Here is a 21,818-nt window from a genome sequence, read left to right on the forward strand (position 1 = left end):
CCCTCTCCCCAGGTGTTCTTCCTGAGTCCACAGGGACAGGGCAAACATGCGGTGGTTTCCTAGAAAATCAGTTTTCCTTGGAGATTCGGGGAAAACTATCTGAAAGGATTACTGCCGTATTAAGACAAATATGGATATATTATGGAGTGGAAAATCCCTGTCATCTTTCACTAAAAAGGGCGTGTTTGAAGAAATTTTGCTGAACCCTTATGAACTACACCCCTCGGCTCCCAAGGGTACCTCTTTTACTCCCCTGACACCATTAAGGAAACTTCACTGGAAAATTCAGAGAGATATTTTTGCTAGATGGAAGAACCCACTGTAGACAAAGGTTACTTTTGGCGAATGAAGGACAATGAAGGGGGATTTCAAAGTTTATACTACACAGTTATCAATCTTTTCCCTCTTGTTTCCAAGGTAACAAAAAAGACAAAAAGAAAAACCTAATAAAAAATAAATACATGTGGTTTCTGGGGGGAAAAATCCCAGAGTGCTACTGGATGATGGGGCCCAGAGCCTCACAGAGTAGCAGGCATGTTCTGGGACCCACACGAGTCTGAGGGAAGGCACACATTTACCCAGGATGTGGTCACTCAGGTAAACAGGACCAGTGGGGATTTCTGGGAAGGTGCAGAAGGTGCAGAAAAAACAGTTTCTGGAGTCTGAGACTCTGTCACAGTTGTGAGACCTAAGGCAAGTCATTCTCTAGACCCCAATTTCCTCATCTTTAATATGGCTTTCACATGTCTGTAGCGTTTTGGGAGGATGATATAAGCCAAGGTATGTAACATACCTGGTGCATTCTGGGTACTCAACAAATATCACTCCTTTCCTATCCCCAGTATAGTAGAAAAAAATAATCTTTTAAAACATTGGTGGCAGTGGGAAATGTTGAGAGGGATGGCTAGGGACAAGAGGCCCAGAAACCAGGGTACCAGTTATAAACAAGACTCAGTTCAGCATGTGTGGCCACAGGTGCAGTAAGGAGCAGGTCTCTCTGAACCATGGGCACAATCTGCCATCGCAGCTAGAGGCAGCACTGGGACTCAGCAATTAGACCACGTGATTACACAGGAAGAGAGAGGCAGAGAGGCCTTTTCAACCCAGTGTTTAAAGACACACAGCAGGGTAAGCATTTCAGTTATTTTTAGTTAAAGAAAAACAGCCTTTTCCAAGGGTGACAAAGTGAGCTGAAGGTCAGAAGGAAGCAGGGTGTGGACTGCTCAAAGCTCTTGCTCCAAAATCTGGAGATGAGGAAAGAAGGCCCACCCAAGAACTCAAGGGTGACTGGCCAGCAGAGGGACAACTTTGATGACTTTGGTCACTGGACTGGTCTAAGTAGGCTCGAAGGTGATTTCCACCTGCCAGTTGGTTGACATGCTTAACATTATTATTCTTGGGGGCTATTAAATTAAGGAATGATGCACGGAGCCAAGAGAGTGGCTTATTCAGTTGGATTCTGAATCACAATCAGGAAATAGTCTTTATCTGCAAAAGAGAAAAATGAAAAAATAAGTCACTAAATGTAAAATGGGAGAAAACACACTAGAAAGGAAATCATCCAATCACCAACCATAAAAGGGGAGGGGAACAATAAAAAGCATCAATGCTCAGGCTACTTCCAACTGCTGGGAAAACAGAAGATGAACTTGCAAGTTTCCCTGAGGGTGGGGGTAGGGCTCCGGTAGGTGTGGCTGCTGGAGAGCAAGCCCCTCCTCCTACCTGGCAGCAGGGCCTTGCAGTGTATTCTCTTTTCTAATCTTCACAGTACTGACAGGGAGGTAGGATTATCACTTCTGTTTTCTGGGTAGGAAAACTCAGGTTCAAAGACTTTAAATGAATTGTTTATGGCAGTGGTTCTCAAAAGAAAGGGCATCTGAATCACTGGCAGGGCTGGGCCCCATCCCTAGCCCTTTGGATTCAGTAGATCTGGAGTGGAGCCCAAGAATTTGCATTTTTAATTAGGTTTTTAATTTTAATTAGGTTTTTAATTTTAATTACAGGATGGTTAAAATAATTTGCATTTTTAACAAGTTCCCAGGTGATGTTGATGCCACAAGTTCTGGGACAACCACTGGTTTAATAATACCCAGCTAGTTAGTGTCAAAAATGGAATTCCAAACTCAACCCTACTGGTTTTGGGTTAATGTCAGTTCTGTCACAAGCTCAGCTGCTGGCCTTCAAGAGTCTTCTGGATGAGGAAAATTTCAAGGGCACCAGGTCAAATGAAGCCAAAGGTATCTCAATTCTAGTTCTGGGGATCCAGCCCGGCAAGGAAGAATGTCCACATGAAATCACAGCTAGTCCAAGCTCTCAGGGGTGAGCCTGACTGCTCTTCGTATCATAGAAACAAAAATTGGAGAAGCAGGGTGTTTCAACATTGCCCACTTAACCAAACCACAAACATTTACTAAGGCTTCCTTGTGCCTAGCCCCGGGCCAACCCCTTCTCATATGGTACCTCAGTAAATCACTCTGTGAGACAGATACTAGTGTTTTCCATTTCATTGAGGCTCAGAGAGTGAAATGACTTGCCCAAGCCAAGGCAAAAATGCAGAGCTGGGTAGCTAGGTAGCTAGCTGGGTTTGACCCAGATAACACTGAACGCTTCTGATCTGCCCTCTGCTGAACAAGGGAGAAATGGCAGGACCTTGGCCTTGTTTGCTTTGTGTGTGCTGATTCAAGCCTAAAGTTTGCTTCTTCCCATGACAACAGACTGTTGCAGATAGGAGGAAACAGATTTTACAAGATTAATAATTTCATGGCTAAGTAATCTGTATAAGTTAAATCACTGAAAATATAAACAGAAATAATTAACAAGTCACCAAGAGAAAGAGACACAATTAGCAATACTAGAGTCTTTTTTCCAAATAATCAAACTCTAAATTCAATACTATCACTATAAGAGCTTTGTGGGAAGCAGAGTGTTAAAGCTTGATTATGCTGCATCAACTTGGCTTTATATTAGTGAGGTTAATAAATGAAAACCAAAGTCTGTTTTTTTAGTCTTTTCACATGGGCTATTCTTGGCCAGGATGGGATGAAATTTGGTACACATATGGAGGGCCAGACGGTCTGCAACTATCTTTGCTATTTGTGGTCTGGAAGGCAGCTTCTCAGTCTGATCAACGAGAAAGATGAGGTGGAAGAAGGGGATAGTGGACTTCCTTCCTGGGCAGTGCTCCTCTAAGTTGTTCCCAAGGTGTGGGGTGGGGTGCTAATTACAGTCTCAGAAGGACCCACCTCAAACATGCGGCAACTAGGCCTGTTCTAGGCTGGGGGCTGTCCCTGTGGGGCTTGTGCTCTGCGGAAATCCTAAGGCAATCTGGCCCTAATGCTTTAGAGGCTCCTGCCCTGCCCTCCCCCCCACGTGTTTTTGCCATATCAAAGTGGGTGTGTCAAGGTATCAAATCATTGGTTTTCATCCTAAAGACCATGTCCCACAGACATTCCTGACCCTCATCCCCCACTGGTGACCCCACCTCTTACTCCCACAGTGGGATGTCAACAATGGAGGGAGATCTAGGGAGTCATTCATATATTTATTAATCAAATATGTGTTAAATGTATACTATGTGCTTACAAATCTCTGTCCTCTTGGAACTGTGTAGGCGGGGAGACAGACTTAAAATACAGATAAGCAGGCTGGTTGGCTAAATGAAAAGGCAAGATGGAACACTGGTAGCAGCAGGACGGCTGGAGAGGTGGTGAGGGTGTTCAGAAGGAACTTTCACTGTGTTTAAGGCAACCTCAAGAAGTCACACACCTCTCCAGGATAAAGGAATGTGAGGCACTGTCAGAGTGTGAGTGTCAGACAGAGTGAGCGAGCAAGTGAGAGTGAGAGGGTGTGCGCATCCTCCCTGCAGGCCTCTGTGTGTCGCTTAGGAAGGGTCCAGCCACTCCATCCTCACCTCCACTGACAGGGCTGAGAGGCTTCTGGGCCTGTGAACCCCAAGAAGAACCTCTAGCAACGTGGGAGTTGCCAACCCTGGACTCAAGTAGCAACTACACCCGTTAACTCTGAATGCCTTTGGGTCCTTAAGGGCAAGTTGAAGATGCCTTTGCAGCCAAGCTGAGAATGGACAGTCAGGAGCTTCCAGATGACTCTGTGGGTCCAGAGGAGACATTCTCAGAAGCTTTAAGTCAAGAGAAATTGTCCATGGAGAATCGAATTTGGAAACCACATCATTTGTCTTTGCCTCACAACGTGTGCCCTCATGTGGGCACAAAGTCTCCTCTGACACACAGGGTCAACAGAGACCATTCCTAGCCTAACTTTTAGGGATGTGGAGGTTTGTGTAGCCATACAACATGAAATCTTGGGACGGATCTGAGTTCAAATATTTCTGAGCCTTTCTGCCTCACCCAAAGCCGACCCCTCAATCAATGGGGTGTCTCAGGGGACGAGAGCAGTATAATACTCTACTTGATGCTTTACAGATGTGGAAATCGGGGTTCAGACTTTGGTTGATGTAAAGTCACACTCAAGGGGAAATAGCTTCTGTCTGCTGCAATCTGGTTTTCCTCACAGAACCAGAGCATCATAATAGGTTGGCAAGTGATGCATTAGACACTGATTAAACTGATACACAGTGTATGGCATGTTTTTGGAATAAATGCCACTGAAGTGATCTTATGTTCTCTGTTATCAACCAGCTCTGTCCCCACCCCTCTAGAGAGTGTCCCAGGGAGACTGTGGGCCCCTGTGACTCGGTCAATGGTTCTCTCCTTTGTATCCTTTCAAGTAGCAGAACTGGGCCAGAACAGGCTTGGGAACAGAACCAACATTGCTCTGCTACTTGGGTGGCTGACCCCACATCAAGTTACTCCAGAATTCTGCAGCCAGCCTCCCTGCCACCTGTGTTGCCAAGCCAAGCCCAAGGACCTTCAGCATCCCTAGCCTCCCTATTTCCCTCTTTCATCTAGAACCCAGTCACAATCATACCACCTTCTTGCCTTTAGAACTCTCACAGGGTCAAGTCCACACAGCTGAGTTTGGTGTTTGACACCTCTTGACCAAATGTCCTACCTCTCTTTCTTCCTACACATATACTGATGGCCTAGATGAGCTATACAAGCATCATCACGTGCACACCTAACTCCTGCGCACTCACAACTATGTGGCTCACCCAAAAAAGACAGAGGGAGGGAGAGAAGAAACAATATAAAAATAGTTCTGGAAAATCAATCTGTCTACCACCCCAGTCTGTAAATGTGAGTGAGGTGATGTAGGCCAGGACAGGTGGCCCTGATATTCCCTCCTGCGGTCCCAGGCCTTGTGGGCTTCTCCCAGGAGGAGCATCTCATCATGTGCAAATGATCCTCAAGGCACAGGTACTGTTTGTACGCACAGCTCCTAAATGCAGACCAAGCACTGCATGAGAAACAAAAGCAGCAATCTGTTCCAATGCTGGAGGAAAAGCTGACCATACGGGGCCCAGAGAGACAGGACTGACGGATGGACTGACTTTATTTAATGTTTATTTTTGAGAAAGAGTGAGCAAGAGAGGGGGAGGGGCAGAAAGAGAGGGAGACAGAGGATCCAAAGCAGGCTCTGTGCTGACAGCAGGGAGCACGATGCAGGGCTTGAACTCATGAACCGTGAGATCATGACCTGAGCCAAAGTCGATGCTTAACCTACTGAGCCACCCTGGCATCCTAGGACTATACTTTAGAAGTGGGCAATTTAACTTTTTTTCAAGGATAAAATGACTGTACGTATTTTTACCTTATGCTTTGAATTTTAAATCACTAAATTCTTTTTCCTTCAAACACAGCTTTCCCACCCCTCCAACTTGCTTACACTCTTTCTTGTGCCTTCTAGATTTAGCTCGAATGTTCCCTCTTCTGGGAAGACCTAATCATACCTTCCTCTATGTTTCATGAGATCACGATTCCCCTCTGTGTCCTAGAATCTAGTACAGGGTCTGGTCTAGAGTCACAGTGAATAAGTATTTGTTGGGGATGCCAACCAGAGACTGGCCAGGCAGTGAGGCATATTACCTCTGAACCTTCAACTCTTCAGTCCTTTCCATGGCACCTGTGGAGACACCAATGTGCCAAGCCTTCCTGATAAGCGGCACAGAATATGCTGTGACAGTCTGCTCCCAAGTGGGAATACGGAAGACCTCTCACCTGGTGCAACCATAATTTCATTTTTCTTGGAGCGAATTCGAAGAAAGGTGAGGTCATTCTGGGGGTCGATTTCACGCACGGTGCTCCGGGCCTTCAAGATGAAGTTGTGCATGAGGTTGGCATACTGTGTGGTGGTGGGATTGTCCATGGTGCTCTTGATGGGAATGCCTGAGGGAGAGCAGAGACTGAACAGGATGTTGAAGCCCTTTTCTGCCCAGCTCCCAACACTGCACCCTTAATTCAAGAGTACTGGACTGACAGTTAACAATCAATGCCACTATTTACTGAGGGCTTGACAGGCACAGTGCTGAGCACTTTAACTATGGCAGTGCCAGTCCCCAGAACTACTCTGGGGGTGGTATCACCATCTTCACTCGCCAATGAAGCAACAGAAGCTTTGAGCGGTCACACAGCAGATAAGCAGTGGGGCTAGGATTCAAATGTAGGCCTGTGGGCTCTGCTGCTGGGTTCCTCTTTTCTTGGCACTGTCTTGACTGGCTTCTAGCAATAAAAGGAGAGACTATCATTCAGAACATTTAGAACCTGAACAAGGAGGGCAGCTCTTACAAATTGGTAAATATTGAAAAGTAGGAAGAAGAAAAAGGTCAGCTTGTGCCAAGACATTACCATCTCTAGTGTTTTGATCCAGTTCCCACCAATGGAGGCTTTGGGCCCAGTTGTAAACACATTGTCTATACACATGATTGTGCCCCTCAAATTTAAGCCTGTTTCTCTGTCTGCATATACACTTGTAAAACAGCATTGCTATTGCTTTCAAAGAGCCCACAAATGGACCTTCCACAGAGTTAATCATTCCTCTATTGTTGGTACGTAGGCTGGATTTTTTTACTTAATTACTAAGCAGCGAACACCATTGTGTACGAAGCCTTTTCTGTTTTAAGGATTGTTTCCTTGCAATGAACTATTAAATGGACCTCTCTTACTAGACAGTGCCTATTGTCATGGAGGTGAAGAATCAGGCTCAGCCTGAGCCACCTCAGGACACAACTAAATCATCAGGTATCTGTGAATCACCGTGACATATTAGCAGGTTCCAATGAAGAGGCCTTATGTGCCCACAGCTGACAGGCACTTGTGGGGAATATGGCACAAGTGGCTCCTCACATGTAAGTGGCTAGATTTGGGGGCTGACAACCCTGCTGATCTGGCCCACAAGTGACCAGCTTAAAGACTGGCCAAAGGCAATCACCCTCAGGCCTTCTCACAGGTGGCAAGAAACTGGCCCAATCTTTTCTTCTTAGGGAGCAGGAACACGAGATTGGGCAGAAGAGGACATAGTGGCAAGAGAGGCAGCTGAGTCAGAGAGACTGCTTTGAGCGAAGTGAAATCATGAAGACAGACCATAGTGATCACTTGCCTTTAAGGGATGAGAGGGTGCTTGCTTCGGCAGCACGTATGCTAAGGGACAAGAGGACTAGATCACTAGAGCTGCTACTGGATCCTGGATGACAACAATGTGCCCACCAGGGCACCTGGAGACCTCACTTCATAGCAGACTTTCCTGAGGATGGCCTATGAGCAGCTACGGTGATGACTGAGTAGAAACTCTGACCTGGACAAATACCCTGGGCTCTGTCTCTTCATAGCTATGTGGCCTAAACCTAAACCTAACCTCTGTTAGGTGTGACTTAACCTAAACCTCTATTTCTTCATTTGTAAAATGATACTTGTGCTGTGAGGATTAAATATGGCTAATTCATTTAAGAATATTTAGGAAAGAGAGTATGAATGTAATAAATGCTGATTTGTTATCAACATCACCACACAATAAATCCCATCCCCACCCAGGGTACTTGAAGGGCCTGTATCAAGGCCTGGCAAAGTCTGCATGATCAAACCTCTTATCCTTCTCTTCTTATATACCACAAGGCCACCTTCTTTCAGGTTTCTCTGCCTGGAACTTTCCTTCCTTCCTCATTCTTTTGTGATTCCCACTGATTCCTCAGGTTTCCATTTTCTGGTGTATCCACCCAGCCCCAGATGTGGTCAATGCCCCCATTTTACCATCCCACATGATTTTCCTTTGGAGCAGTTTTCTTTGGAGTTTGACACCTCACCATTATGGAAGTGATCATTATGACTATAAGCTTCCTGGGGGTCAGGACCAGGTCTGCTACCCTCACCATTGTCCTTAAAGAGACTCCATTAAGCATTTATTGCTGGTGACAAATGAGTGCTCTCAAGGGCTTCTTTCAGCAATTCAAATACCGTCATGATTTTTATCACATTTCTACTAAGTGAGAGGTGTATGAAGGAGACAAGAAACTAACTACTTGATGGCTCACTTTAAAAACAAAAGAAAACATTAGAGGTGGTGAGGGGGCAGAACAGGGACCAAAACTGGGGAGAATTTCAAATAAGGATAAGAGATTAAGTCCAGATTCAGACAGTGTCAGAACTGCGGACATCTCAAAGATAGCCTAATGATTAGGTCGCCTGCTTCAAGCTTCTTCCTTTACAAATTGGGACTGTGCACTCTGCAGAAGTAGCTGGTCACAAGGGAGCAGGATTTCTAACCTGGGGCTCAGATCTGTCAAGACCAAAGTTGTATAACCAGATATTCCCACCAAACCCAGCCTCATCAATCAACAATAAAGAACATTAACAATATTTAACAGAGGCAGTAGCCCCCTCACCTTATCTGCGGTATCACTTTCCATGGTTTTGGTTACCTGCATCAACTCTGGCCTGAAAGCAGATGATTCTCCTGATCAGGTCAACAGTGGCCTACCACTACGTCACAATGCCTGTATGTCATTCACCTGACCTCACTTCATCACGTAGGCAATTTTATCATCTCACATCATCCCAAGAAGGGTGAATACAGTATAATACGATATTTTGAGAGAGACCATATTCACCTAACTTTTATTACAGTATAGTGTTATAGTTGTTTACTATTAGTTATTGTTAACCTCTTACTGTGCCTAATTTACTAATTTAACTTTATCACAAGTGTGTACATGTAGGAAAAAACCACAGTGTACATAGGGTTGGGTACTATCCCGGTTTCAGGCATCCACTGGGGGTTTTGGAATGTACCCCCCCCAAACACAGACAAGGTGTGTGGGGGGACTACTATTTATTAAGCACCAACTACATGTCAACATTGTTCTAGGTGCTGGGGATACAGTAGTGAACACAAGAGACAAATTTCTAACCTCATGAAGCTTACACATTTGAGTCTTTTATGTTGCCCCGTGTGGGTAGCAGCAGAAGATGGCAGGTGGTCTGACCAGGTACAAAGGGAATGAAATATTCCTTAAGTTCTTGGCAATTTTGCTTAAATTCACACTTTTATTGTGAAACAGTTAAATATGGCCAACTCAGAGAAGTCAAAAGGTAGTGGCAGGTGTTTGGCAAGTGACTAGGATAAGGGTGTGTCATGAGTTCAGGGCCAAAAGCAATCAGTCTGGACTGGAGTGATCAGGAAAGGCATCCTGCAAGAGGCCCCTGAGTTGAATTATGGGGGTAGGAAAACCCTACAGGGGATAATAGGAATCCCTAACTAATCATCCTTTTTTTTTTTTTTTTTAAACTGTTTATTTTTGAGAGAGAGAGAGAGAGACAAAATCCGAAACAGGCTCCAGGCTCTGAGCTGTCAGCACAGAGCCCAACGCGGGGCTCGAACTTGGGATCGGCGAGATCATGACCTGAGCTGAAGTCAGATGCTCAACTGACTGAGCTACCCAGACACCCCCTAACTAATCATCCTTAATGGAAGCTTCCAGAAAGCTTAAAGGCTCTATAGAGCAGTGAGTTCTGACCATCTCCATTCACAGTTGGCTGACCTTGGGCAGGTCATCAGCTCTGGGTTTCTCATATGAAAAATGGGCAATACCCCTGCCTGGCAGGGGCACTGTGTGAAATGTAAATGAGGACTAAAGTGGGAGCTCTGTGAATGGGACACGAATTAAAAATAAATAAATACATACACATGATAATTTTAACATTTATATGGCATTTACTATACATCAGGTACTGTTCTAAAAGCTTCCCTGGAAGGTAGTATAATTATCCACATTTTACAGATGAGGAAACTGGAACAGAAAGGTTAAATGACTAGCCCAAGATCACACATCTGATAAGTAGAGTCAGGATTCAAACCTAGGCAGTCTGGTTCTATGTTCTATATTCTTAGTCACTAGGCAATACTGCCATATTCGTTTATGAAAAAGAAGTGCTCATTACTATCCAAAAGGTAAGCAGTTGAGGCTCTATTTTCCCAATGAAAAAGCTCAAGTTTTGAGACCATTTTAAGGTAAGAATGAAGGTTGTGGTTTGCAAATACTGATGGAGGCCTGTTCCCTCCCCATTTGGGGAACAACCCCGGGAGCTGTTCCCTACCCATTTGGGGTCAAAAATGTCCAGTCCAAGGGGCACCTGGGAGGCTCAGTCAGTTAAGCGTCTGCCTTTGGCTCAGGTCATGATCTCATGGTTTGTGAGTTTGAGCCCTGAATTGGGATCTCTGCTGTCAGCATGGAGCCTGCTTTGGATCCTCTGTCTCCTCTCTCTGCCCTGCCACTGAGCGTGCATGCTCGCTCTCGCTCTCTTTCACAAAAATAAGTAAACTTAAAAAAAATGTCCAGTCCAAGAAAGAAGAAAGTCTCTCTCTGGGTGATACACAAATGGTCTTTTAGGTCTTAGAGTAAGAAACACCCAGAAGAAACTACCTGGATCAACCATTCCACTTATGGCAGTTGAGGTCTGAAGAGGGGAAGAGGAAGTGCCAGGTCCTCCAGCTGATCAGTGGCAAACTTGAACTGGGACCTGCACCTGCTTCCACAATGTCCTGAGGGCTCCCACCATGCTGCCTGCTTCGATTGCAGGGTGTAATTAGAGTCTGACAAAGCTGGAGAGCATGTAATGCCTAGTTCTAGGCTGGCCAGGGTCTGACAACTTGGAAAACAACATTCTTTTTTTTTTTTTTTTTTTTAACCTTTATTTTAGAGAAAAAGAACACAGAAGCCTGAGTGTGAGTGGGGGAGAGGGGCAGAGGGAGAGAGAGAACCCCAAAGCAGGCTCCACGAGCAGCATGGAGCATGAGGCGGGGCTCGATACGACAACCCTGGGATCATGACCTGAGCCGAAATCAAGAGTCAGATGGTCAACCGACTGAGCCACCCAGGTACCCTGGAAAACAATATTCTTTTATTTTCTTTTTTTAATTTTTAATGTTTATTAATTTTTGAGAGAGAGAGAGAGAGAGCGAGTGCACAAGTGGGGGAGGGGCAGAGAGAGAGAGAGAGAGAGAGAGAGAGAGAGAGAGAGAGAATCCAAAGCAGGCTCCAGGCTCTGAGCTGTCAGCACAGAGCCTCATGTAGGGCTCGAACCCACAAACCGTGAGACCATGACCTGAGCCGAAGTTGGACACCTAACCAACTGAGCCACCCAGACACCCCTGGAAAACAATATTCTAACTGAGGACATGCCACTTTCACTTTTTCATTCTTGATGACTTTCATTTTGCTCTATTACGTAGGCATTATTGAGAATTCTCCTCTTTCTAAAAACAAGGCCTAGAATGATAACGTATCCACGCAGGGCTCTCAAGAAGTCCCAAACAAATCAGAGTTGACTAAACGCTGATCGGGGGAGCCCAGCTGGGCTGACCCTGGGCATGGCCTGGGCCACAGACCAGCAGCTACTCTGATCCTTCATAGTACAGTGTGTGAGAATGCAAGTACATTCAGACAGACTTGGAATGAAACCTTGGCTCTGTAATGGCAGGCAAATCAATTAAATGTCTAGACTCCATGTTCTCCACTACAAAATGGAGACAACAGGGCTGCCTTACAGAACAAATGAAACAATATGTTTATAAAGCACCAGCCTATGGCCTGATGAAACAAGTGTGTGATAAATGTTAGTCCATCGTAGCTTGGGAAAATTAGTAACTGTACTCTTTGGGATTTAAAAAAAAAATGCTATAGAAGAGGAGGGAAAAGCTATAGGCCAGAGTATTATCTAGCAAAAAAGCAGAAACAGGGGTGCCTGGCTGGCTCAGTTGGTAGAGCATGTGACTCTTGATCTCTGGGTCATGAGTTTGAGCCCCACACTATGGGTAGAGTTTACTTAAAAAAAAAAAAAAAAAAAAAAAGTAGAGGGGCGCCTGGCACTTAAATGGCTCAGTTGGTTGAGCATCCGACTCTTGATTTCGGCTCAGGTCATGATCTCAGTTTTTGTGGATTCGAGCCCCACATCTATCTCTGTGCTGATGGTGCAGAGACTGCTTAAGATTCTCTCTCTCCCTCTCTGCCCCTCCTCAACTTGCGTTTTTTTTCTCTCTCATACACAAAATAAATAAAAAACTTTTTTAAAAAGTAGAAACAATATAAATGGGGGATGTCTGATAAACATTGAACTGGTAGTTAAAAAATTTGGTCATGTAAATCATGAAGGAAAAAAGCCAAAAAACAACCTCATGAATAAACATGCAAAAGAGTAAGAGAAGACATACCTGTACAAGGGCTAAAAAAAAAGCATGGCACATTAAAAAGTATGATCTGTTAGGGCAGTGGGACTAAGTGAATTTTTACTTTTTTAAACTTTGGAATTCCAACTATAGTGCTGGGACACTGGATATGTTTTAAAAAGGGTAAAAATTAGATCCCATATATGAAGGGGCTTAGTAAACAGTGTCAGGCTGTATTTGGGCTGTTTTCTGGGGGTCTGCCTGCGTGCAGGTCATAGCCAAAGGGAGGGGGTACCTTCTGTGTTCACCACGATGATTCCCTGTACTCCCTTCTGGCTCTGAAGTCGCTTCAGTGTCTCTTCCACCTCTGCCTGCCAGAGAGAACAAGACCAAAGTTAAGAAGGGCCAGTAAGACTGGATTAATTCCCTCACACTCCTGGCAAATGAATCATATATTTGTCTTCCAATAACAAACAACACCCAGGCACTAGGCACCTCCTCAAAGCCCCCAGGCTTGTTCGGAGTGGTCCCTAGGCCATTTCCAGCACTTAAACCCCAGCATGGGGCAGGGCTACTCCAGGCCCTTTGCCTACCAGGCACTATTTTCCCTCCCTGCTTAGCTGTTTGGGAGCAGAATATAAATACCATTCTTGGAGTATAGAGGCATCCATGACTCACATATTTGGTACACCTTAGGAAAGGACTCGATTTGAAAAAAACCCAAACAGTGGTGTCTTAACAGGAAGAGGACTAAGTTGTCACTTGTGGCCCAAACAGCACAACTGAAAACATTCTAAAGAAGAAAAGTGACTCCATTGAGAAGAAAAGCTAGTAAAAACAAGATACAAAGGGCCAGTCAGATGTCTGTGGCTGGATACTCCCTTTGCATGCTTTTGGCTTCCATGATCTTACTTGCCTTCTGCCTCCACCAACTGCCTGCAGAGCACCACTGATAAGTGCCCCCTCCCCTTTTTCTTTTGTCTCTCAACCTCCTACCATCCCAACCATAAAAGAAGGCCGATGCCAAAGTTCGGGGCTCAGGCTTTGGAGGTGACTCTGCTGGGCTGGCACCGGTGCGAAATAAAGTCTTTTCTGATTCCCTGAGCGCATGTCGCTTGTCTCTCCCAGGGCACCAAGTATATGCTCTAACACCATGAGGATAAATTCAGTGACTTAATAAGCTAGCATCTGAGAGTGTAACACATGGCACACAGCCTGGGGAAGGGGCTCATTAATCCTGATTCTCCAGAAACTAGCACATGGCATTTGGGTCCTCACCCTGCCATGCCAGGCCTTCTATATGATCACTCCTATCTCTTTTACCCTTCTTTCAACTCTCCATCTCCATTCCCATACCTATCTCTACATCTTTTTTACCCTAACAAAGAAATCCAACAAATTCTTCTAGGCCGTTTAAGACATCACCTCATCCATGAAGCTTTTACTGATCCTCAACTCAGGGGAGTCTGCCCATTTCTGACTCCCCAAGCTCTTGACTAGAAATGCATTAGGTACTGGTTTACTTAGAGTTTCTACAATGCTCTGCAGAGTTAGGTGCTCAATAAACAGCTGCTTAACTGAACTGCGCCTGTTTCTGTGGATGGAAACTGGCCTTCAAGTGTGCTTGTTTTTAGGAGGCTCCTTCCAGACAGGTCCAGAATCCAGTCAGAAGCTACTCAAAGGCTGAGTTGGGACTATGTTGAAAACAGAGGCTCCATCCGCCTAAAAAAAGTGGTTCCCCATCCCCAAGGGCTAATGGGTTGGCCTGAAGAGGAGGAGCTTCTAAACAGTAGATGGACACAGCACAATGAAGTATTGTTTTTCTAGTAGGCATAAGACTGACAATCCAGTCACTACCACCCACTCCCCAATGATATAAGAATACTCAAATGCTGGAGAGAAGGGCAAACAAGTTCTTCCTACAAAATGGCAAATAGCCTGAAGCCTCATAAATCTGGAGCCTGGGTAAAAGGACAGGGCTAGCTCTGTGGATTTGAGTACAATGTAATGGGTCATGCATGTATGAGGTCATAATTCATTCAACAGACTTTCACTGAGCTCCTATTAAGTGCTATTCTGGAGAGGAGGGGTAAAGTGTGATAGTGGTAAATATTACACAGTACTCAACCTGACCTGGTAACTTTCCTGAAATTCATCCTAAGGAAATAACTTAAAGGAAGAATACAACAATACTGCAGTGACACCTTGCAGTAGCAAAAAGTAGAAAGAGCCAGAAATGCCCAATCATTAGGAAAAAAAGCCAAATAAACAATGGAATGTCCATTCATACGAATTTAACACACAAAAATAACAATGGTGATCAGAATATTTATACCACCACAAAAGTATGACATAACATTAAGTGAAAGCAGCTAAAATGCAAAAATGAAGTGCTTGATGATGGCAACCATATGAAAATAAGAGAGTTAGGGGGCGCCTGGGTGGCTCAGTTGGTTAAACGTCCGACTTCGGCTCAAGTTGTCATCTCACCATTCGTGAGTTCAAGCCCCACGTTGGGCTCTGTGCTGACAGCTCAGAGCCTGGAGCCTGCTTTGGATTCTGTGTCTCCCTCTCTCTCTCTGCCCCTCCCTAGCTCGTTCTCTTTCTCTCAAAAATAAACAAAAACATTAAAAAAAATCAGAGAGTTAGGACTTTGAAAAAAATAAGAGCCACATTGAGAGCAGGAAATTATAGATAAGGTTTTCTTTCTTTCTTCTTTTTTTTTTTCAAAACAGACTCTTTTTCTTCTAATATGTTGTTTCTACTTAAAAACAGTTTTTAACCCTTCTCTGTGCATCCAAGAAAGAGATCTCTAACATGGAGACCACAGGGCTCTGACATACTCAACATTGACAGCCCAGCCAATCTTCAATCAACCTAGAGAACGGAAAGAAAGCTAAAATCAAAGATGTCAGAATAGAGGTCTGAAATATCCCCTGGAGACTACAAAGTGGGGCTGAAATGAAAAAGATGAATTATTTCATGACTGTTATACTTCAGCCCCACTTCAGGTATATGGGTACCTTCTATGTGCTAGACATTGTTTTAGGTCTGGGGATGCTGTAGTGAACAAAATCTAACAAAAAACCCATGCCTTCATGAAGCTGACATGGAGGGAAGAGCAGACATTAAACAAAGAAATAAGTGAAGTATAAATGTCAGATATAGTAGGGAAGGGGCATCTGGAATGCAAGGACTGATGGCAATTTTAAATAAGTGTCAGCAAAGTCCTCACTAAGGTGATAGTTGAGATCTGAAGAAAATGAGGGAGCTAATGTGGATTTCTAGGGAGAGTGTTCCAGGCAATGTGAAGAGCAAATACAAGAGCCCTGAGATAGCATGTTCCAGGGCTCAAAGGAACCAGTGTGGCTGAAGTGCAGTGAGTGGCAGGTGACCAGATGAGAGAGATCAGAGAGGTAGCCATGGTCAGATTAGATTTCAGTGGGCTTGGTAGACCACAGCAATGAATGGTTTTTAATGAGGATGATATGGGGAGCCACTAGCAGGCTCTGACATGAGGAATGACAAGATCTGTTTCAAAAGAATGGCTCCGGTTGCTATGTGGAGAAAAGACTGCAGGGGGCAAGCACGGCCTGTCTGGGCCCTGGCCTGTGTTGCTCTCTCTGAAGGAAGCAACCTTTTCTCCCTGACTCACTGCTTGATGTAACTAACTCCCAGCTCTCTGGACTCGACTCATGAGCCTCCTGCCCCTCTTCTGGGCACCCTTGGCACCCCACCTTCACAGCACTTACCACAATGGGATGTAACTATCTGTGTGCTAAACCCAAAGCACCCCAGGAACAGGGACCTAGACTTTATAATCCCACTATTCAGCACCATAAAGACTCAATAAATACTTAATGAGCAAATAAAAATCACTTCTACAACTACGTTTTACAAAAATCAACCTTTTTAAGTATAGGAGGGGAGACATGGCCTTACAGTACCCAAGGTAAACAAGAGCTAGGGTTTAGGTGGTCCTAAGTTTAATGAGAACCTGCCACTGGGATCTGGCTTCTTAAAAAGTAAACACACCAATTATGCATTGACCTGCTCAGTAGGTCAGATACTGGGATAAATGTTTTCAGACACCTCTCTCATCTGAACCTTTCGTGGTTAGTATGATCTTCATTTTACAATGAGGAAATGGAGATTCAGAAAGAAGAGTTTTGCCCAAAGATCTGTAGCAGGTCAAGAGAAGAGCTGAATATACCACTGACCACAACTGATAAGGTCCTTGCCCTCAGGGAGCTCACATTCTGGCGAAAAGATGTTCAAAAAACAAGTAACCAAGATTACTGCAGGGTAGAGGGACAGGGCTGGGCAGGGTGCAGGAGAATGCTACTTTGGCTAGTACCAGGAACACCTGAGGATGTAATCTTTAAGCCAAGAACTAAATGATGAGAAAGAAGAGCACTCCAGGCAAAGGACTGAAAGCAAAAGCAGTGCAGGGAACAAGTTTGGCACGTTCAAGGAATAGAGAGGACTGGTATTGCCAATGTTTTCGGACTCTTTACTAATCTGATATGCACAAATCATATAACAGAAAGTCAACTTATTTTCATTTTTAAGAATTATCAGTGAAGTTGAAATGAACTTTACTGTTTACATCTCTCCATTTTGAGTCTTCTGATTTTTTCCACATTTCTACTGATTTTCAAAAACTTCGTATGTTAGAAACATTAGACTTTTGTCCATCACATAAATTACACTTCCCTCCCTTTTTCACTTAATCTTCTGATTTCCTTCAATAATCAGAAGTTTAAAAATTTTTACCTAGTCAAATTAAATAAAAATAGTAAGACTAGAGAAAAGCTTTTCCAACTTGACCCCAACCACCAGGATGGGGCTAGGCCTGGATGAGTGGGGACCATGAGGTCTAGAGGGGTCTCCAGGAGACACAGGGCACCAACTACCTACCTGGGTTCAGGAGAAACTGCTTAAAACACACCACAAGTTCACCCCTAAAAGAGCGAAGAAGAAAAACAAATGATGCCCCAAAGCCACAAGCAGAAACAGGGACATTTACAGATGGGAAAGGATAGTCCTAGGCAGGCATCCCAGTCATGCCACCTCTAGCTCAAAGTTTGTTGTTTCTGCAGAGCTAGCCAACTGGTATCAGAAATATCTGATTGGATATGCAGTCCCCCAGGGTTGACTTACATCTCCAACTTCCTGTCCTAGAGAGAGCCCAACTGGTATCCTCAGCATCCTGGGTAGTAGGTACTACTAACATGGGTGTCTGTATGTTCTTTAGTTCCCAGGTGCATGTTGCTGACAGATGGAAAAACAAATAGCAGTAAAACTCCAGGATTACTTGTTAGTTCAGCATGGTAGCAATAACTATCTAAAGCAAATAGTTAACAAAGAAACCGTGACCAATCTGACTACTAAGCATAAACATTTTAATTTGTATAAAACAAAAATGAATCAAAAGGACAGAAAAACATGTGCATCTGATATAACAAAAGAGTAATTCCAAAATTATCATACAAAATGACTAAGAAAAATAGAAAGTCTAGCGCCTGGATGGCTCGGTCAGTTGAGCATCGACTCGATCTCGGCTCAGGTCATGGTCTCATGGTTCATGAGATTGAGCTCTGTGTAGGGCTCTGCACTATCTGCTTGGGACTCCCTCTCTCGCTCTTTCTCTGCCCCTCCCTTGCTCATGCTCTCTCTCTCTCTCTCTCTCACAGTAAATAAATAAGCTTAAAAAAAAAAAGTCTAAAAGTTAAGTGGGCACTTGTGATGAGCACTGGGTGTTGTTAAAAGTTAAGTGGGCCAAAAGGATACTAGTAAAAAATACACCTAAGAGAAAATACAACCATACAGAAAAATGTTCACTGTTTCCTATAAATAAAAAAATGAAAAATTATAGCAATGCTGAAGTATCCTTTTAAATGCTGGCAGTTATGGCAAACCTGGTACAAAGGCAATCTGACCTTTTGGTAAAGCCACAGGACAACACTACTGCAAGACCCGTAAGTGTGTTGGTCCAGTGGCCTCAGAAATTCTTTTCCTGAGAATTTCTCCTAAGGAAATAATCTAAATTTTTCAAAAAGAAAAATAGGGGCACCTGGGTGACTCAGTCATTTAAGTGTCTGACTCTTGATTTCGGCTCAGGTCCCCATCCCAGGGTTGTGGGATCAAGCCATCCATCTGGCTCCATGTTGGAATGTGGAGCCTGCTTAAGATTCTCTCTTCCCCTCTGCCCCTCCCCTGCCTTGTGCTCTCTAAAATAACATAACATAAATTAAAATAAAATAAAATAAAATAAAATAAAATAAGAAAAACTCTACATATACAGAAGTACTCATCACATCATTACCTCTACTAATGAAGAGTTAGAAGCAACCCAAACATATGCCAGGGGGAATGGTTTGTCAAATTATGGTACAACTATTTTACTATTATGCAGTCACTAAAAAGAATTCATCACAAAGATGATGTAGCAACAAGGTTCAATGTCTTTGGATACTAAAACAAAAAAGAATAGAATGTACATCTTGAAAAATATGCGTATGTGAACCAAGAGGAAGGAGAACATACAGAGTTGAAAATAGTTGTGTGGTGGAGTAAGACTAGATAGAATTATGGATGACTTTTATATCACCATAAAAAGGGCAATTTGGCAGTTTCTACCAAACTAAACTATGGATGCCAGAAGTAGCACTTCTAGGAATCTACCCTATATCCTCCATAAACACTACATAAAACACTAGCATGAGCGCACACACATACACAAAAAGACAATAGTTACTGCAAAACAGTCTAGAGTGGAAAACTGTAAATCACCTAAATGTATATATACTGCAATGGAATATCATACAATCCTTAAAAAGAATAAAGATTTATATATATTGCCATGGAAAAATGTTTGATATTTTTAAGTGAACAGAGTAAGCTGCAGGAGCTCTCTCTCTATACAGCCTAAAGTAAACTTAATATGTAGAAACATGTATGTTCCAGTTTCATGTGATAAACAAGCTTATATGTACATGTGGTTATGCACTAATCAAACCTAGAAGAAAACAGCCAAATGCCAACAGTTGTTGGCACACATCATAGGGGTGTGAGATAGGTACTTCACGTACTTTTTGCAGTACATGCTTCAATATACTTGATATGCCTGAATTGGTTAAAATGTGCATCTAAATATGTTTTGTTTTCATGAGTATAAACACACAATAGCATGGTACAGGTTGCAGTAAGCCACCATTTGTGTCAGAAAAAGAGGGAGCATATACATGCCTGTTGATATATAAAGAACTTTCAACTCTGGAGACAAAGGCTAGGGGTCAGGGTTGGGTGGGAGATTTATTTTTCAGTTAGATCCTTCCAGATTATTGTTTTTACTGTGTTGCGGGTATTATCTGTTAAAATTTTTCTTTACAGTTTTAAAGTTACAGATGTTTGAAACATTACATGTTTTTAGTGATGTAATCATATTCTTTGTGGTGTAATAATAAATGAAAAAAGCCGAGACCACAACTGTACATTTAGTAGGAGCTAAACTATATTAAAGGAAAGCTGAAGACGGGAAGACTAGAATATGTCTAGTTATAAGTGCTTGCCTTTAGGTCCTGGCACTGTTCTTTTCTCCTTTTCAATTTTTCCTGTGGGTTTTACGGTTTTTAAATAAGATTTTTGATTTCACATTTAATAAGTCTTTTCAAGTTTCCCCAAGTCGGGGGGATTAAAAACACGAGAAAACAAACCAATAAAGGCATAAAGAGCCCACACAGTTCCCGCCAGCAACGCTTTGGGATGCCCAAGGGTGGACCCCGCCGGTTTCTGATTCACGCACCAAATCCCAGACGCTCGAAAGAACCACAGGGACAGAAAGGTGTCAATCAAGCTTCTGGGGTTCAAATCAACCTCCGCCATTTCCTAAGAGAAGGCATTTAGTTTCACTCGGCTTTAGCTTTCAAGTATGTCAAATGGGGATAATGGTCGTACCTACCTCACAGAACTGTGGTGGGAGGAAAGCCAAAATACGTAAAGCGCTGAGCAGCGCCGAACACAAATTAAGCTTCCAGGAAACCTTATCGTTATTGTTATCGCGCTACAAGGCCCAGGACTCTAAACTGTAAGGGCCTCTCGGCCGGCCTCCCCCTCTCTCTCAGACCCTTGCCGAGGCCCGAGCTCCCGCTTCCGGTCAAGGGCCTGCGAGACCGGTGGCCCCGCCTCGGTCCCCTCGGTCCCCAGTCCGGGTCTCGAGGCCCGCGCTGCCCGGGTTCCGTCCTCCAGTCAGTTGGGGTCCGGCCCCGCCCCGGCCCGCGGATTCCCAGCCCGGCACTCCGAGACGACCCCGGAGAATGGAAGGCTAGACGCAGGGTGGTGGGCGGTCGTACTCGACCACCCTGCGGCCACCAACCACAAGCTCCAGGCGGACACTCACCATCTCCGACCGATCCAGTAGCTCTGCGACCCCAGCACTCAGCCCAGTCCCGGCACCTTTCGCGCCTGCGCACAGCACCCTGTCAAAACGGACAGCTCCGAGAGCCTACCAGGACCCAGCGTGGGACTGACGGCCGGGCGGGTCTAGTCAGCTCCCCCAGGGCTCATAAGGAATTTGCCAGGCCCTGTCCCATAGTGAAAAGCAGAGGAACGCTTCAGCTGTGGAAAATTCCCAACTCCTGTGCCGAAAGATGCTGTTTAGTGGTGTCAGAAGAGGTTTTCAACTCTCCACCGAGGTCTGAGATGGCGCCGGAAATCCTGGGTGGACGGTTGTGGGCGAGTGTGAAGGCAAGGAAGGGGTGTTGCTGAGACCTCATTTGTGCCCTGATTAAGGCAAAGTGAGTCGCTGAGCCAAAATGCGCCCAACGCATGGTAAAGTCGGGGAGTGGGACTGGAGTCAGGTGTCTTTGGGGTCTTCAGAGCGACCCCCTTGGAAATATTCCAGGCAGGTTCTCAGATGGAGTGGTCAGGGCTGAGCTGCGAGTATGCAGGTTTAGGACTCCAAGCTCAGCCCCACCCCCTGGGTTACCTTGGAGAAGCCACTTTACATCTCTGTTTTCTCATTTTCTCACCTTTATAAGGGGGGAGCCTTCTTTGCAGAGCCCTACGTTTGTCCTATTTTCTGTTCTTTAGCCTTTATTAGAAAACATTCGATGGAATAAATTTGAAGATCTAATTGGTTTTATTACACGAGTCATGAATGGGTCAACATCCCACATAAACAAGTAGAGGGAAGCTCTGCCGAGCTATACAAAGATTTTACATAGAGAGGGAATAAAAAGAGAGAG

At 44.3% G+C, this 21,818-nt stretch overlaps 1 protein-coding gene across 3 annotated transcripts; it reads right to left on the reverse strand.

Annotated features, from left to right (window-relative positions):
- Positions 1-1,129: 1,129 nt before the first annotated feature.
- On the reverse strand, positions 1,130-21,686 carry DYNLRB1 (dynein light chain roadblock-type 1). 3 transcript variants are annotated; one of them, XM_049649978.1, is made up of 6 exons: positions 20,534-20,954; positions 17,734-17,844; positions 17,491-17,534; positions 12,866-12,941; positions 6,500-6,635; positions 6,215-6,302 (listed from the first exon to the last, which is right to left on the reverse strand). In XM_049649978.1, coding segments are annotated over exons 2-6 (333 nt in total). In that variant the 5' UTR covers positions 17,736-17,844; positions 20,534-20,954; the 3' UTR covers positions 6,215-6,227. The 3 variants fall into 3 exon arrangements, with proteins under 3 accessions (XP_049505936.1, XP_049505934.1, XP_049505935.1); XM_049649979.1 differs by lacking the exons at positions 6,500-6,635; positions 17,491-17,534; positions 17,734-17,844; positions 20,534-20,954 and adding exons at positions 1,130-1,488; positions 20,972-21,686 and having other exon boundaries at positions 6,135-6,302; XM_049649977.1 differs by lacking the exons at positions 6,500-6,635; positions 17,491-17,534; positions 20,534-20,954 and adding an exon at positions 1,130-1,488 and having other exon boundaries at positions 6,135-6,302.
- Positions 21,687-21,818: the final 132 nt, after the last annotated feature.

The sequence above is a fragment of the Panthera uncia genome (genome assembly GCF_023721935.1).
Source record: "Panthera uncia isolate 11264 chromosome A3 unlocalized genomic scaffold, Puncia_PCG_1.0 HiC_scaffold_11, whole genome shotgun sequence".
NCBI classification, from domain to species: domain Eukaryota; kingdom Metazoa; phylum Chordata; class Mammalia; order Carnivora; family Felidae; genus Panthera; species Panthera uncia.

Excerpts from the sequence above, each read along its gene's own strand:
- DYNLRB1 (XM_049649977.1), bottom strand. The coding sequence starts at position 17,781 with ATGCTGAGGATACCAGTTGGGCTCTCTCTAGGACAGGAAGTTGGAGAT. Across the intron at positions 6,303-12,865 it reads CATCGTGGTGAACACAGAAG|GCATTCCCATCAAGAGCACC; the intron begins GTACCCCCTCCC and ends GCTCTCCCTCAG. Across the intron at positions 1,489-6,134 it reads TGAAATTATGGTTGCACCAG|ATAAAGACTATTTCCTGATT; the intron begins GTGAGAGGTCTT and ends TCTCTTTTGCAG.